The sequence below is a fragment of the Empidonax traillii genome, unplaced genomic scaffold, assembly GCF_003031625.1.
Source record: "Empidonax traillii isolate 1590-97213 ecotype Southwest subspecies unplaced genomic scaffold, ASM303162v1 scaffold355:size2308892, whole genome shotgun sequence".
Lineage (NCBI taxonomy): Eukaryota > Metazoa > Chordata > Aves > Passeriformes > Tyrannidae > Empidonax > Empidonax traillii.
This window is the reverse complement of record NW_020955548.1, coordinates 799,641-817,046: the sequence shown is the minus strand read 5'-3', so window position 1 is coordinate 817,046 and position 17,406 is coordinate 799,641. Positions and strand designations below refer to the sequence as shown.

General features: G+C 38.6%; 1 protein-coding gene across 1 annotated transcript in view; it reads right to left on the bottom strand.

Moving 5' to 3' along the window:
• Positions 1-385: 385 nt before the first annotated feature.
• The window catches only part of NECAB1 (N-terminal EF-hand calcium binding protein 1), a 58,289-nt gene continuing 41,268 nt past the window's right edge, over positions 386-17,406 (bottom strand). Inside the window, exons 6-13 of the mRNA XM_027892521.1 lie at positions 16,985-17,121; positions 14,936-15,048; positions 13,183-13,259; positions 8,869-8,922; positions 7,270-7,382; positions 4,982-5,059; positions 3,889-3,980; positions 386-771 (exon numbers count right to left, since the gene is read on the bottom strand). Of these exons, the coding sequence (XP_027748322.1) occupies positions 743-771; positions 3,889-3,980; positions 4,982-5,059; positions 7,270-7,382; positions 8,869-8,922; positions 13,183-13,259; positions 14,936-15,048; positions 16,985-17,121 (693 nt within the window). The 3' untranslated portion in view covers positions 386-742. The remainder of the gene's footprint in view (positions 772-3,888; positions 3,981-4,981; positions 5,060-7,269; positions 7,383-8,868; positions 8,923-13,182; positions 13,260-14,935; positions 15,049-16,984; positions 17,122-17,406) is intronic.

Here is a 17,406-nt window from a genome sequence, read left to right as displayed (position 1 = left end):
AGCTCAAGGTTTATGGCTATTTGTGTTCTAACAGCAGTTTCTCTAATGACTTTTGAGTGAGCTGCCAGAGATCTAATAAAAATATTTTCTGGGTGGTCAGGACATAGAGTTCAAAGCAAATTGGTTGTGAAACGTTAAGTCTGGGGGTCTAGAGTGGCTTGACAGACAGGCAGATATGTTTCCTCTTGTGAGAGCAGGGGCTAGAGTTTGTGAAGAGAAGATAGTACTGCCTTGTCTTGTTGTGAGCAGAAAACGTTCAGTATTAGCACAAAGAGTTGGCTGTGTGTTTATTCTCTTAATGACTTCCAGCATCTCTGAAGACATGTATGAAAAGGTGTGCTCATGCTCATATCTCTTTCTTCTGCAAAAGGAGACCACAGCAGCGTTATGTAATGGTTGTTTATTAATGCAAGACAAGACTGAAACTTTTCACAAATATTTAGTCATAAAAGTGCAGATGTACTTCTCTGTGATAGTTTGGACTGAATATACACAATAAATATCATAGTTGTCTTATTTCAGTTTTTAGAATGCATCATGTCCCTGAACTAGTCACAAGAAGAGAAGGTAATAAATATGCAGTTTTCCAGATTTTAAGACGGATAAATTGGAAAAGATCACATCCATAATAACAAACATTATCACATCATAAATTCATAGCCCAGCACACCTGTACACTGGTATATGAATGTTGGTGTAATGAAAAACAATGCAACATTAACATTACTTGGAACCACAGCTTCTAGTTGTTATTGAGGACCCACCACGATGCTGAAAGAGAAAATTTATTTATTTGTTAATATTTCTGGTAAAAATCCAAAATAAAATAGCCATAACATATATGTAGAAACATTAATTTATATATGCAGCTGATACTGGTTGAGAAAGAATACTCAGAATACTGGGAGAGCTGAGTAGAACTGGTGGGGGGATGGCTTTAGCACAAGAATTTATATCACCTGTTGAAAACATCCAGAGAAGCATTAGCATGTCATAGGTGTGGTTGCATAGAATGTAGCACCCAGGTTCCTGTGCTGCTGCATGTGTCAGTATTTAAGCTGAGCCCTGTGTCCTCTGTCTGGCTGTGTTACCTTTAATGACTTTCTTTCCTGGTAACATTACTCAAATCTGGTGGTGTTTTTACACAGCTCTACAAATTAATAGTGTTTTTGTCCCCAAAAGTAAGATAACTGATGGACTTGTAAAATGCCATTCCTATAAAAAGATCTGTAATCACCAGATTATAGACAGGGCTGGAGTGAAGCAAATTTGTGTTTCTTCCCCACAATCCCTATCCTTTGGCCTTTTGAAACTAAACCTTACACAGAGAGGAAATGCAAGAGGTATGGAGAGAGACAGGAAGGAAGGAAAGAAAGGAATTGTGACTGAGATGCCAAGTGCCTGTAGCAGAGGGATGTTCTGAGCTCAGTGGGTTTTGCACTACACAGTTTGGGGATTAAATTCGTCAACACAACTTGTTTCTTGTGAACGGATCCATAAATCCTTCCATTAATGCCATTTAAATGGAAAATATTATTATTGAAGAAAAATTATGAGAAGATACTTCTGAATCTTACCTGAATTTGGGCTATGAAGGCCTAGTAGTCTCACAAACATCAGTGTATTAATGAATTTTGGCCCAAAAAAATGCCAGTTTAACACTTTCTTTCATAGATTATAGTGTTACAAGTGTTCAACAGTTTCCTCCTAGCTTTTGTTTTCTTCAGCCAAAGGTTCTCTAGTGTCGTCAAGGCCAGATCTTCTATGAAAATTAGGTATTCACTGAAGATGAACTAAGTGACTCATGCCACCCTGGTAGATTGCCTGAAGCAACTGGGTCAGTTGACAGATGTCTGAGTGGTTATAATAGGTTGTGGTTCCTATTAACTGATGTAAATTAGTTTTCTTTAGGACGATACTGGATTGAACAGTCTTAAAAAGTGGTGTCTCCCTGAATCATTCTTGGCCACATAAATGTATCCTTATTAATGTTAATTAATTGGTGAAGTAAAAACTTCTGGGTTGTAAATGTTGATACAGGTTTAGATTACAATTTGCAATTCTTTCAGTTCTTAGTTATCCAGATCTGTAAAAAGAGTTTGGAAGTTTCTGACCTAGGGTAAATTTGTTTCTAGAATAGAGCCTATCTGTGTGCTAATTGCAGACAGGTTTGGGGTTTTTTCTGTGATTTTACAGTGGTATTACACTATGGTGCCTAAAATTCTTTCCTAAAGCATACTGGTAGGATTTTAGCAATAATTGTTTACTTCAAGAACTTTTTCTGTCTTTCAAACACAAGTATGATTTCATGGAATCATAGAATCGACCAGGTTGGAAAAGATCTCTGAGATCATCAAGTCCAACCCTTGATCCAACACTGCCGTGGTTACTAGACCATGGCACTCAGTGCCACATCCAGGCTCATCTTAAAAACCTCCAGGGACGGTGAATCCACCACCTCCCTGGGCAGCCCATTCCAATGTCTGATCACTCTCTCTGTAAAAATTTCTTCCTAATATCCAAGCTAAACCTGCCCTGGCAGAGCTTAAGACCATGGCCAGATTTGTACAGATCAGTTGTGGGAAGTACTTTCCATTAAAAAAAAGTCCAGATGTCTGCACAGATTTCTAAATTACAGGTAATCTATAAAATGGTACAAATAACTGTGAATGCAGTAATTCCTATTGCCCCAGCAAGGAGTGCACAGTTCCTATGTGCACAACAGAGAAATGCTGTTCCTATGGCAACGGTCTGCCAGGTTCGAGTGCTGCAGACTGAAATCCTTCTAAGCAGGCAGAGTCAATGCTTTAATGAGTATTTGGAATTCAATTTCAGACACTGCTATATTTAGGCATTTAAAAATAATGCTTACATTTTATTTTATGTTGATTGTACTTTACCTGTGACTAAACCACCCTGGAACGCTCCTGGGTCATATGCAATCTAACTCTTGGACACAAAGAATTTTGGGAAAAGGCATGATTGTTTCCTACAGCCAAGTTTGTCTTAAATTTCCTAGTGGGACACAAGATTTACGGAGATTATTGGTTCATTAAATGCAGTCTCCTGATACTGCAGGAATCCCTGGCATATCATTTTGTGCTGAGATGAGGCTCATGAGCTCTGAAGATGGCTTGTTTCTTTTAAGGAGAAACTCCAGGTACAGGACTGCATTTTTTTTCCTATTAGGTATGGTTTTGTGATTTTAAATTTAGCTTGTACGCAGACATAGGGGAAATTGGGGTTTTATTTTAATAGATTTATGTTCCCTAAAATAAAAAATAATTGCTGTCCTCCGTCTGTAAATATGGGACTGATGCTTTCTTTCCATCATTCTGCACTGTCTAACTAACTAACTTTTATTCCTAGGAGAAAGAAGATGTTGCATGCTCATTGGTTTGCATTAGGAATAATAATTTGGAATCTTTGCCACCTTACTTTTTAAAAGTAGGTTTTTTAACATAGCAGGGAGAATGTAAAATAAATTGGTTAATAAGTATAAATTATTAGTAATTAAGGCTCCCTTCAGCCAGTGTAAATAGGATTAAGTTGAAGTCTTCATCAGAAAACTTTTTTTTGCTTGAAAATCTTAAACAGGGTCTGTCTGTTTTACCACTCACAAACAGTATTGGTTTTTCTAGATATTTTCTTATACAGAATATGCTTGTGTATGTTTGCACTATATAAAATAAAGCATTGTGGGTCATCTTGCTGATGCATTTTATATTTCTGGGGTTGAAATATTTGGAGTCCATTTCTCCTCCATACTTTACCAAAGAAGATCTGACTAAGGGTGACATTATGCAGTGATCTTCTGTATGGAACACACTAATATAGCAGAACTTTTTATATGGAACTAACAATTTAATGGGAAAAGTTGATGTTTACCAGGGACTAGCATTGTTGTGATGAGCTCTGGAGTTTCCAAGAAATCCACATTACTTCTTTGGAATGTCTTGCTGTAATTCATTTGAAGGTGGCTAAATAATTGTAAAAAAAAAAAAAAAAAAATTAAAAATAAGGTTTTTTAAAGGGGCCTAATTTTTTTAAAATGATCATTAGAAATTTTACAATTAATGCTGTAACAGAGACTTTTGTGCTTCAAAACTTAGGCAATGGTGATAGTGGGAGAGGAGTCCAGATGAGCTGTGAAGTGCTTGCATGTTACATTAAATACAGATTTTCTTCAGTGCAGCTAGCTGTCACTCTGATGCTCATCTCATGGTTGTGACCCAGTGTAGCGTTGACATGTGTTATGAGTGCTCTTGTGTCTTTGTGAGAGGAAACCCAGTAAAACTGGGGTTTTGTTCAAAAGGAAAGCAAATGAGCTTTGAGAGATTCTCCATAACTCCCTTCAGAACAGTTTCTGTCTTCAGATTTAGGATCAGAGGGTTGGCTTTTGTGGGATTTAACTAAATGTAGTTAAGGACAATCTTTTTGTCTCATTTTCTTATCTGCCTGCCAGAGGGTGGAATTGAACTACTAGGACTTTTAATCACTATAACTTCTATTTTGGGCCCAAAAGAGACACTCTGGGAGTCTGTTGGATGGGTTTTTGTGATGTGGATTGGGAAGCCGTGGGAGAGCTCCCCATGACTACCTGTATGCTGAAGTATGTTGTGGGATGCCATGTATTCTGTCTGTTGGCTCCTTCTGTTTCTTTCTTTACCATGAAACTCTGGTAATATTGCTGCCTTCCTGTTCTTTTGTCTCAGATGAACTAACATCTATCTGATGCTATATCCATCACTTGCAGACTCTTTCTGTTTTGAATTAGGTTTGTCTTTCTAACATTTTTTCTTTTAGTATATTTAAGTCTTTAGTGATTGAAATATTCTGAAGTATTAGTTGTGGTATATTTAGCAAGAAATTGTTTAGCAGTATTTTAAGTAATTTATATTCAGTCTTTCTACATAATTGATTTCTAATCTTCAAAATCTATGAATTAAAAAAAAAAAGCCACCGAACCCTCACAACTTACCTATTCCAGGCATTGCTGTTCTCCCAGAACTCATAGACAATGAAGCGGAAATTACTTGGAAGCTTCTGTATGGAAATACTAAGAATTGTACAATTGAAGTAATTTAATAAAACACAACAAAGTCATTGGACATACACATCTTATTCCAAACTGCCCATAAATAAGACCAAATGCAGTGATTTTTGAAAAAAAACATAACAGAAGCAAAATCAAAAAACAATCCAAATAATAATTTTAACAAATGAGTGATCATATACTACAAATTATCTGAACTTTAAAAAAACCCAAAATTCTTGTTGTATATTTATTTTTACTTAGTAATATTTTATATTCCTACACTTAGGATGGACTCTTATTTATGAAACTTATTTTTCACTTCGCTCTAATAGTACCATATATGTAAAGAAATGCTAATCAGTAACAGAGAAAATTAAATAACTGTGGTTATGTCAAGTTGGAAGGGACCCACAAGGATCACCACCAACCCTTAGCCCTGCACAGGACCATCCCCAAGAGTCACACCATGTGCCTGAGGGTGTTGTCCAAACGCTTCCTGTACTCTGTCAAGCTTGGTGCTGTGACCGCTTCCCTGCGGAGCCTGTCCCACACAGTGAACAGTTTGAGTAAGTTTATAAAGGTTGTTTCGCTGAAGAATTACACAGTAGAAGTTATCTTTTCGTATAAGAGATGCATCAAAGTGTCATGGAATTTCTGTGCTTTGAAAGCAAATGAAGTATATCTGCAATGTAGTGTAAAGTCAGGCTGATATCTGCTGCATATACATTTTTAAAATAATATTTTGGGTACTAGTTACATGTCCTTACGCCATTCAGCTAACAATTTATCAATTTATCAACAGATACTCTGTTGATCCTCTACACAGAATCATCCCATCCTGAGCATAAAACCTTTATAGCATGTACAGTACTAATGCATGTAGGTACTCAAATTGATGTTTAGATAAATAGTACAAAAAGTAAATATACATATTTCTCTAAATTCCCAAGTGTAAGATTGCTGATCTCACTACTGATGTTCTTGAAAACTCGTATCAGATTATATTTCATTCTGTAATAAGCAATGTTTTATGATTTATTGGTTTTCTCCCACTGTATGTGCAAGTACATGGTAAAATAGCAAATATATTGGAAGCTGATGGAAAAAACAAGTCACTGTCATTAACAGCTACAGCAAACCCATCCAGTAGGTGGCATTACAGACTTACCAAATGCCTGCAAACTTGGGAAAGAAAGGAACTTCCTGCCATCATTTATTAAGTTGCATTCTGAAATCATGTAAGCTCTCTCCCCTGACAAGTCTGCAGTCACTACAGTCTTTAGCCTGATGTTCGTTTTTGGAAGGGACCAGAGGGGCTTCTCTTGTTTGTTTGGGGTTTTTTTCTATCTCTTGGCCAACAGGAGAATTTTATTTTCCTCATCAGTCTACCTTTACAAGTGAACCACTACAGAAATGTCACTCCTCTTGCAGCTTAACTTGCTTTTTCTGGTCTGTGTGGACACTATTGATAAAATCCTAAGTGGGATTATCTCATAGCAACTAGGCTTATAAATTAGGGGTATGATAGGCAGGCTTTGAAGCCTTTGAATATATAGGAAGATCCTGTATTGTGTACACATATAAATATAGCTTTTTCATAATGGTCTACAGTGTGTATGATAGTAACTTTCTCAGGTATGTGAAATTCAGAAATTGAGAACAGTGGAGAGCCATGAAAATTTATTCTTAACCCATAGTAGTTCATTTAATATTTTATTTAATTCGAAAAGGAGCAAAGCAGAAACATAGTTTCATTGAAAATGTTGCTTTTTTATTTTCCCAATTCTTTATTATGAATTAAAATTTTAAAATGACAGCCTAAAGGGAAGATTCTGAAAGCTTCTAAGCAGAGAAGTGGTGAACAAGTTGACAGGTTGCTTCCTTGCCAGGTGAGCACAAATGAAGGCTGGCAAACTAGTTTTCCAATGAAGAGTCTCAGCCTAGGAGCTTCCAGAAGTCGTGAATCAATGACCTGTGGAGCTGAGAAGCCCGAAAGGATTGTTTAACATCTTTGGGATAGCCTTTGTTGTCATTTTTTGATAGTACTTAAAATCTGCACATTTTGACATCTCTTTCTAGTTCTAGTTGTCTTTGAAAAGCTGTGTCTTACAGATTATGCATAAGCTGCCAGGACAGGTGTTACAGGTTCTCTCTTTATGAATAATCCCAGTTATTCAAGAAATGAAACTGCATTCCTTCCTTCAGCCCAAGGACAATAACATTGTACTTACTGCAAGCAGCCACCCAGAGTAGAAGCACATTCCACATACTGCTTCAGGGCAAGATGGAATTCCTCAATTTTTTCTTCTATCACGCACATTTGATTTTGAACGATCATTATGTGCTGATACAAAAACATTACAATATTACTGCCGTATCATTCTTTGAATTCCTTTGTACTTGTACTCAGAAAAGTCGTATCGTGAAACAATAAAAACCATAAAGCGTGAAAGAAAACCCACAGAAGTTCCTTTGAAGTTTGCAGTCCCTATTTTAGTGCTCTGGGGTGGGGAAGTAGAAATGCTCGTGTGTGGCTTTTATGTCTAGGCAAGCTGAGGTACAGAATGGAAACACCCAAAACGAGTGTCCATCTCAGAGACAGTTGTCCTAACCCTGGATGAGAGTCTTTTCAGAAGAGTGCAAAGCAAATGCTGATCTTTGAAATATTCTGTAATAAAGACAGTGTGTTTCCTTGGATGACTCTGTATGCAAGTAGGTGTGAGGTCTGGGATAAGAGCAAATCCCCACAGTCTGCACTGGGTACGTTGTTGCTTTTATATTTTAGAGCCCTGACTCACACCTGAGTGAGATGCCTAAGGTAGACCATGATAAGTGATGAATAGAGAGGGTTTTTTTCCCTCCACTTTTCTGAAAATGAACAATCTTTATAAACAAGACTATGGAAACACTCAGCAGTACTGAAGATCTATTTATCCTGAATTAATATAATTACCATTTAGCTATTTTAAATAGTTTACATCTTGATTCATCTACTGAAGCTTGACAACTTTACTAGTGGAATATTTAAGGCAACACAATGTGCTTCTTAATGGATACAACTTAATTTCTTGTACAGGTTTTTGACTAATTTCTGCCTTGATTATTAATACAGCTATCTCATGAATTATAAGCAGTCTATCTTGCAATATTGTACGGTCTCATTTAAAAAAAAAATCTAATACAACTTCTGTGATGAAATAATGATCCAATTTGATGGTTCATCTCTTTTGGTTATTTTTTTCATGTATATTTGATTTGCATTGTTCAAAGCCCTGAATTTAGGAATGCTAGTCTATCAATCTTGGGACATAAACTTGCTTAGCAGTAAGTTTATTTCTGGTCATGATTTTGATTTTGTAGGTTGTAATATTTGTTACTGCTTAGACCTAGATAGTATCCCATCTGTCCTGTTAGGATTTCCTGGAGCGGTTTTGGGAGGGAGGGAGGCTGTACAACCATGATTTAAAGCATGCACACAGCATTAGGTGATTTGAAGCAGAGAAGCTACCGCCCCATAAACACTGCAGCCAAATTTGTAAATCTTATTAATAACACCTTTTCCTCCTTATGCAAGTGAAGGTTTGGCTCCCTGTATCCTTTGAAAACAATGCAAAAAATAATACAAAATTTTTGCTCATGTATTCTGATTTTTGTTCTGTTGCCTCTTTCATAGTGTATTCTACTAAATAAAATGGTTTCTTGTCACTGGAAAAACTGAGGGTAAAGATTTTTAAAGTTACTTTTTAACAAAAGAGACCAGATGAGATTGTTGTCTCGATACCTGGCATTCAAAATCAAATGTGAAAATCATTATCTTGAAAAGTACTTACAGATCTTGCATTTTCTTCTAAAACTTCCTCTTCAAATGGCTCAAGCTTTAGGTCCTTTTAGGCAGTTGAAAAGAAAATAGAAAATAGAAGAGTGAATACTACAGTCATATTCTGCTGTTACCTTTTTAACAAACTATTCCAATAGCTAAATTCTGTTTTGTTTCAAGAAGTTATAACTAAATGCCTTCTTTATTAGCTGTAAGTCAAACACAAATGCTGATCTGATATACCTCCAGGGATTAAATCCAGCCTGGGCTGTTTTGTAAAGGTTTATCTGTAATGCTCAGCAGGTTTTTTTTCATTCAACAAAGTAACAAAACTTGTTCACAAATGTATGGTTTTAACTGAGGAAGGACAGACACGCTCTCAAATTGTCCCGTGGACTATGGAGATGAGCAAGAATGGTGATTTGGAATGAACTATCAGTTACTGTTATGCAACGATAAAACTTTACAGAGAAGGATCTTCTCTGCGGGAGGTTTAAAAGGGGCTGCAAGGGGCTGTTTTCTAGAGTCGAGAGATTTGCATGATGGTCCAGGTCAGGTTTCTGAACTGTTGCACTTGCTGTGAGCACAGGCTGGGCAGCAGCGAACAGATGTGTCTGTGAGGCAGCAGCATGCTTGGCACGCAGGCTGGATGTGCGTTTCATGAATCGGTGATTGACACAAACACCGACTAGTAGTGCACACAAAATCATCCTTTACATGCTAGGCACATGCAGTACTTTCTAACTCAGTGTGATTATGATATTCTGAAAAATATCCATATGCCTGAAAAAAAAAAAGAGGGAGACTGATTTCCAATAAGCAGCTGGAGCAAAACACACTCTTTGTTAGTGATGCTTCGCTTCTCACTGCACACAGTTCTTGTGCAGCAAAGAGAAAAAAATTTCTTATGCTCCCAGCCTGGGTGAGGATTGATTAACCTCAAATAGCAGGCTTTCTGCCAGCACAGATGCTGTACTCGCTGAAAACCAGCAAGAGATGTGCAGGTAGAATTCAAATGAACAGAGGACCTCCACCAGCAGCAGGTGGCAGAGCAAGGCAGGAGTGAAGTACTTAGAAACTGCTGTGAATGTGGATAGAAAAACATAAAATGTGTGCGTGGAGGGAAAAACACACAGCTTTATTATCAGTTCAGACACTTTAGGTAAAAATTCTGAAGGGAAAATACATATTCCTGTAATTCTTCTCTTCTCTCAGTGCCATTTTTTTCCTAGGGAAACATGGCAAAAGAGAGGAAGGGATGATTCTGCAAACTTCCTCTAAAGGTATCAAGAAAATTTTTGTTTGTTTGTTTTTCAGTGTATGTAAATTTAGAACTCAAATAAAAATAGGCAGCTTACAAGACTGATTCATGGTCAAATTCACCTTTGACAGAAGGCAGCAGAAGACTTAGGCAATACTACATCAACTCTTCACCAAGTTGTTTTCCAGTAGGAACCACTGACTAATAACTTGCTACCCCTTTAAAAAGTAAAAAATGGTCCATAGCAGTTCTTCAGTAGTGTTATGCCATTAGACAGGGCATGACTACACAGATAGGCTAAGTCTACACAGCCAGCCCGTGTGACCTCAGAGCACGTGAGCACTGGCACATAGTCCTCATCTGTGTGGGAAGAGTGCTTGTGCATTGGGTGACTTGGCTTTGAGCATAAGTGAAGTAGCCCAGTGTGCATAAAAGAGGTCCTGCCAGCCCGTTGCCAGGCAGCCTGGAAATAAAAACTCATGCAGCTCAAAGCTGGGGCTTTAAAATCACTCTGGAGTCCTACCTCACTCAACTGAGAAGTGGTGGCTTTTGAAGTTGTCTTTTAGGATGATTGTGCAATCCTCTCCAATCTGTTTCAGGGCAAAGTCAAAAAGCGGGACTTCTAATAGCTGCTGAAAGACAGCTGATATTTAACACCTCTCACAGTCAGGCATGGCTAAAACATAGGAAGTCAAGCAGATGCCAAGTTGGGCAAAGGTGGATATAGACTGTCTACTGGGAAAATTAGGCTTATCTAATTGCTGTGTTTTAGTAATCAAGCTTTATATTGTAAAGGAGGTAATTATGGGAGGTCTACGCCCTGTCATTGTTTCCCTTTGCACTTAGCTTCTTTTCAGACTGAGTTTTTCTGTCATTTAACCATAGCAGATTTGATATTTTTATAACATCCGTGTAGTAAGTTTATTCACCACAAAATGGTTGGCTGATTTCTGTAATGTTTGCATTGCATTATTGCTGTAGGGCAGGTTTTCTTTCTTTTTTTTTTTTTTTTTTACATTCTTTTAGATGTTAGGTTTTCTTTTGGCATCGGTCCATGTTGGGCTGGACCAGCTGTGTTTGGGTAGTGAGCTGCTGTTTCCAAAGCAGAGTTGGGAGTAGACCAAACGTGAGATTTACCTTTTATGATGGACTTTGACATTTCAAAATCCAGTTTATATCTATTCAGGAAAAATCAAGTTGCTATTAAAACATCATTAACATGACAACTGCCATGTCATTGCCTTTCTCTTGCAGAAATTACCTCTGGGACAAAGCAGTTGTATAGAGGCTTATGGGTAGGCTCTGGCCAGAAGCTTAATGGGCTGAGCTGCTGAGCATGGCAAGGAGCAGAGTGAGAAGCCGACAGAAGTTAAGGAAAGAGGTTCAAGAAATGGCCAGATTTCACAGCTGGTTATGGAGAAGCGATGTGAGAGACTTTCAGACCACAGGGATAACCAAAGGGAATATGGGACTCCTTTTGGAGCACAAAGTCTTGCAAGGCCAGTGATGCTGGCAGCGACCATATACAGCTAATCAGTAATAAGGCTGAGATAACTGAAATACCCAATGCTGTTCCCAAACTGGGACCAAAGGGCAAAAGTAATTAGGAGTGTTTTTTAGCTTTGGGAGGGAGCAATGTCAGAGAAAGGTCAGTATGCTGCTCTTGCTGAGCCCTGTGCCAAGTCACTCCTATTTTTATTTTTCTTTTGTTAAGTCCCTTAACTATTTTCTGTGTGTACAATTTGCTACTGAACTCAAGTTTGACTACTGGCTGAGGGAGAGGAGACACCTGTCTGCCAGGACCCAAAGTCTGAACCAGGGCCTGGGTAAGGGGTATGGGTCCAGGCACAAATACTTAAACCCCATGATAATGCTCATGCGGCATCATCCCCATGATCATCCCTGATCAGCTGAAAGGAAAGAACGTGATCAGACTGTTTCATCTTCCTGCAAGTGCTGCTGTTCATGTTCATGTTCCTGCAAGTGCTGCCTGTGTGTGGGTGCTGATGAAGACACCTGTGCCAATGTCTTTAGAGTACATGCACAGTGTCACTGCTGGTGAGCAATGACCTTCTGGGGAGAAGCAGCATCAGCTGCATGGGGAATGGAGCTACTCTGGGGTCTGAGAGCACTCAGCCTGAAATCTCACCTCCAGGGGACTAGCAGGAAGAAACCCCCATGGTCCCAAAATCCACTGAATTCAGCCACTCCCGTAGCACCTATCTGAAATTGTCCTTCAATAAACTACACTTTATGTAGAGAACAACTCAGGAGTTTATAGCCTTACTTTTTCCTGTGCTCTTCTTTCTTCTCCCAAAAAAAGAGAAGTCATCACACGCAGATAAAAAACAACTTTTATACACCAGGGTAGCAATCAAATCTGAATCACAATTAAAAATAATAGATACTTTCTGTACAGATAGATATGGCTCAGGATTTTACAAGCCCCAGGATTGTAAATGCTGGCTTTGTTGGATCAGATGGGTCATTTTCAGACTCCCGGAGGGGTCTGCTTTGGTGTGGGAACCACAGATGGTTCCTGGGCTCTGGGGGCTGGTGCTGCCAGCTCCCAGGCAAGATTGCATCAGCTTTTGAACTTATTAGGAAACTTATTTACTTATTAGGAAAGTGTTTTCAGCTTTATAAATGAGTATTCTCTGATGGAAAGGAGGAAACAAAATGTTCTGTCATGCTTTCATGGGAAAGTTTGGAGAGGAAAAGAAAACTACCATATCCTAAAAACAGAGGCTTATACCATGTTCCCCAAAACAAGCATGACTAAATACAGTAACATTCTCCAGTCATACAGAAATGCAGCTTTTCAGATCTTTATGAAAATTTGATTCTGTGGTGATGGGAAGGGGAAAGGGGAGCATGGAAAAACCATGGCATGCTGTCATGCAGTAGGAAAGAAGAAGGTGGAAGAAAAATGTAGGCATTTAATGAGTGTTAGCTGTCTTAGGTGATGTTGAAGTTTCACTCATTGTGGATTGGAACTCATTTGTGTTTTGAAAATAATTGCTTTACTGAAAATGAGATAACAAGCAGGTGGAAAAAAACACACACCTTCTTTTCCAGTCTATCAATTAGCTTCTGGAGTCTATTTATCTGAGTCATCCACTGGCTGTCTTCCTCAATCCAACCTTTGGACAAGATAAATAATGAGCATTTAAAAATGTTACTAAATTGCTGGAACATAGTGTATCCCTGTATTTTATTTAAAAAAAAGCTTGACTTTAGTTCTTCTCAAAAATTATGCTTCAACTAGTTCAGTCTTCGTTTAGGTAAAACTAAAGGAAAGCACGATTTTGACTCTATGAATTATTTTTGTTCTTTTGAAGATGTGGTAGAAATCCACTTCAGAATTAAAACTACATTTTAGATTAATGTTAGTGCCTTGGAAATTCTGCTGATGCCTAAAGAAAGCTCTCCATCTCTACTGCAGTTATATTCCTGCCTGTATAATGACCTGATCATGGAATCATAGAATGGTTTGTGTTGGAAGGGACCTTAGAGATCACCTAGTTCCAAACACCCTGCCATGGGCAGAGACACCTTCTACTAGATCAGGTTGCTCAGGGCCACATCCAACGTGATCTGATGTCACATATCAAGAGTGAAGCTAGAAGATGTTGTTCTACAAAGGCCCAAGCATCTGGGCTGTGAAGATGGTAAAGGGCCTAGAGGGGGAGCCATACAAGGGAGGAGGTGAGGTCTCTTGGCTTGTGCAGCCCACAGAAGAGGAGACTTAGGGGAGACCTCAGAGCAGTCTGAAGCTTCCTCATGAGGGGAAAAGTAGGAGCAGGCACTGATCTCTCTGGTGACAAGTAAGAGGACCAAAGGAAATGGCATCAAGCTGTGTCAGGGGAGGTTTAGGTTGGATGAGGAAAAAATTCTTTACCCAGAGGGTGGTTGGTCACTGGAACAGGCTCCCCAGGGAAGTAGTCACAGCACCAAGCCTGTCTGAGTTCAAGAAGCCTTTTGACAACACTCTCAGGTACATGCTGCTTTGGGCTGTCCTGTTCAGGGCCAGGAGTTGGACTTCAATGATCCTCATGGGTCCTTTCCAACTCAGGATTGTCTATGATTCTGTAATTCTGTGAGTCTCTCTGAAGTCTCTGGAAAATTTTGCTTTGCTAAAGTCTCATGAAAATTGCCTACTAGATGGAAGGGTCAATACTCAAGAAAACAAATACGTGCATTATTAAAGCAGTTCCTGACATCACTCACAGTGTGAATGTCTACATAGGTGTTGCTCTAAGAAGCATGGAGACACCTTCACTGCAGCCTCATGCTTAATGCCTCTGCTTCCAAAGAATCTAATTTACCAAAGTGCACTATCACCTTTTCAGAAATGCTGGTTCAGATTCTTTTGGTGTCATCGGAAATGAAATATTATTTTCTTTCACATTTTGTATTTTCCCTTTCTGTTTCTTATTTGTTCCCCTCAGCTGAGATGTAAGTCATGGCAGAGAACCTGGCTCTTTATAATTTACAGCCTTCACCTTTTCATTCACTTCTGCAGGCTACAAATATTACCTAAAAATGTTGAATCAATCCAAAGCCCCCAAACAATATCACAATTTGGCCCATAATTATGTATTTATTTTCATCAGTTCAGATCTGTGGATATATATTTATTTTCCTTATGGTTTAAGTTAATAACTTCTATAATAAATTGAAATTGTCTTCTGTCACTAAAGCATCTGAGTTAGTTAGGTATCTAAATTAGATTTTTGAGAGAAAGATATGTATATATTTTTCTGAACATGTGTGTATGCAAATGTTTTAAGTATCTTGAAAATGTGAAGTATCATACCTGTGCTAGAATGAGGGTTATTTGATGGCAGGCTGTTGTTCTTCTGAAGCCTTCGAGCTGAGCGTTTCCCTGGCCATTGGACTGAGAGCACTTCTGGTTTTGTTGGATCTTTTCTGCACAGAAACACAGGAGACTTCTTAAGATAGAATGTGTGGGAGAGGTCTCCTCCCTCTGTTTTTAAAAAATGTGCTTATATGTTCCCTTTTGAATTAAAAGAAAAGAAATACCTGTTGAGACCACTGGACTGTTTTCCAGATTTTCACTATTACTGACAAGTTGTGGTTATGTCATTAATAAGTAAAAAAAAAATTGAAAAAAAAAAGAAAAAAAAAACCTAAAAAAGGGTTAAGCTGATAGGATTAAAAAAAAGGGGTTAAACTGTAGATCTTTTAGGGAGAGAAATCTCAAGATCAGTGTCTGTCTGTGATGTGGCTCTGACCTGACCTAAGTAATCATTCCCACAGTTTCTTCATTCATAGGAGTTTTGTAGCATCACTGCAGAGGAACTTCACAATACCACCTAAAAGTGAGATATGAACTTTAATAATTGACCCCTACAGCTTAAAGGTTGAAAAGATAAACAGCAACCTGTATCTGTTGATAAGGAAGGAAAACTGATGAGAACTAGCTAATACTGGATGGAGGACTGATACACTTCCAGGACCAGTAGCAGATACAGAAATTATTTATGTTTGTACTGTGATGACAGAGTCATTGATACTTGAGATTTTGTGTGAGGGCCAAAGGCTGTCTCTATGTGGTTCTTCTTCATCCTCCAGCTGGAATGCAATGAAGGACCAGGACTATGGTTAATTTTGAACAGTTAGTTGGATGAGTGGTTGCAAAGATTATTAGACAGTAGCCTAAACAATTCAGTAAATAATTCTCATGTTACTGTTTTGGAAAGATATCTGGTCTCTTGCAGCACAGAATAAAGGCTCACTAAAAGTTCACACATTATGTTAAGGAGATGTTTTAGGATGGTGTTTTCTGCAGCATCAAATCCCTTCACAGTAAGACAAATTGCAGCAATTCCCCACTGTGAGCACACTCAAATTAGTTTAGGAGTATCTTAGTGGGATTCTGATTCAAACAGTTTGCCCCTGAGTTTTGTTAAACATAACTGAAGATGATTTTACATACAGACTGAGGCGTCTGCATTAGGAACTAACTAATTTTTTCCAAAACAGCTGTAGTTAAAGTGCTGTGTATGCCTGCCTTTTGGTATTTGGCTTAAGTGTGTCACACCTCTTTCTCATTTTCTTTGCCACAAATGAAATTCAGCATTCAAAAGGGTATTTCTGAGCAACTGTACTGATAGAACTGGAGAAAGAAGTCTCCACAATGCACTACTAGACAGTCAATTTAGTCAAGAAAGCTTACTGCAAAATGGATGCTCATATTACCCAAATCCGAGCACCCAACTGGGCAGTTTGAGTTACCCACGTGGTCTTTCTAAACTGTATTTCTGGAGAGGCTGTCCTAAAAGGCAAGTCAGAGAAGTCAGTGATTACTTTGGAGGATGTAAGAGCACCTAAGTTAGGCTCTAGCTCTGAACTTGCCATTCAAGACTTCCTTCTCTCCCATCAGTTGCTGGGGAACCTGGAAATATGTATGCATGAACAGAGGGAAATATAGATACTGTGCATGTTTGGTGCATCCTCAGACTTCCAAGAACTGTTTGATTCCTATGGTCAAGCTGCTGGCACAAAACCCCAAGGTATTATTCATGTACTTCAGAGATCTCAAACCCAACAGCAAAACAAGCAAATGATATTTCCAAAAGAAAGGTCTTAAGATCTTTGTCTGCAAAATAAAACAGTTCATATTTTACTTTTTCTGTCATCTTTAACAATAGCATACTGAGGAAAAAAAATAAACAAAAACAAAAACCAAAAAAATTACTGTTAGTGGATTCCTGTGTGGAATAAAACGTTTAACCTTTTAGTTATTCCCTACATCAGATTGCTGGGTGAAATGTAAAATAGAAGGTTCAAGGTGACCCCACTCCTCACCCCTTCACTGCAGCTGAAAAGGAGCTTTGCTCACCTCTCCTGCCGGGTCTGCTCCTCCGTGGTTTCCATGGCACACTCCAGGGAACTCTGGAGGGACTGAAGCTGGTTCAGTGTCTCCTTCAAGAGAAAGCGAGTCACAAACTGCTCCAAATTAGAAGCCTCCTGATAGTCCTAAGAATTACATAGGGAAGAAAAAAAAGTAAGGCCTTTCCTACTAGGTTAGAAATACACGAGGGAAAGTTCAGACTTCATTCAGGAAGGAAACAGATTGGATGTTTTCACAGTTGTACATGCAAACCACATAATCACCCTTTGTGTTTCTGGACAAAAAGACCTCTGAATTTCCAGGTATAGACACAAATGCCACCCATGCTGAGAGAGGCCTGGATACACAATGGCACAGCATAGTTTCTACTCAAAAAATCCCTTTTCCTTACATGTCTTAACTCCAGTCGG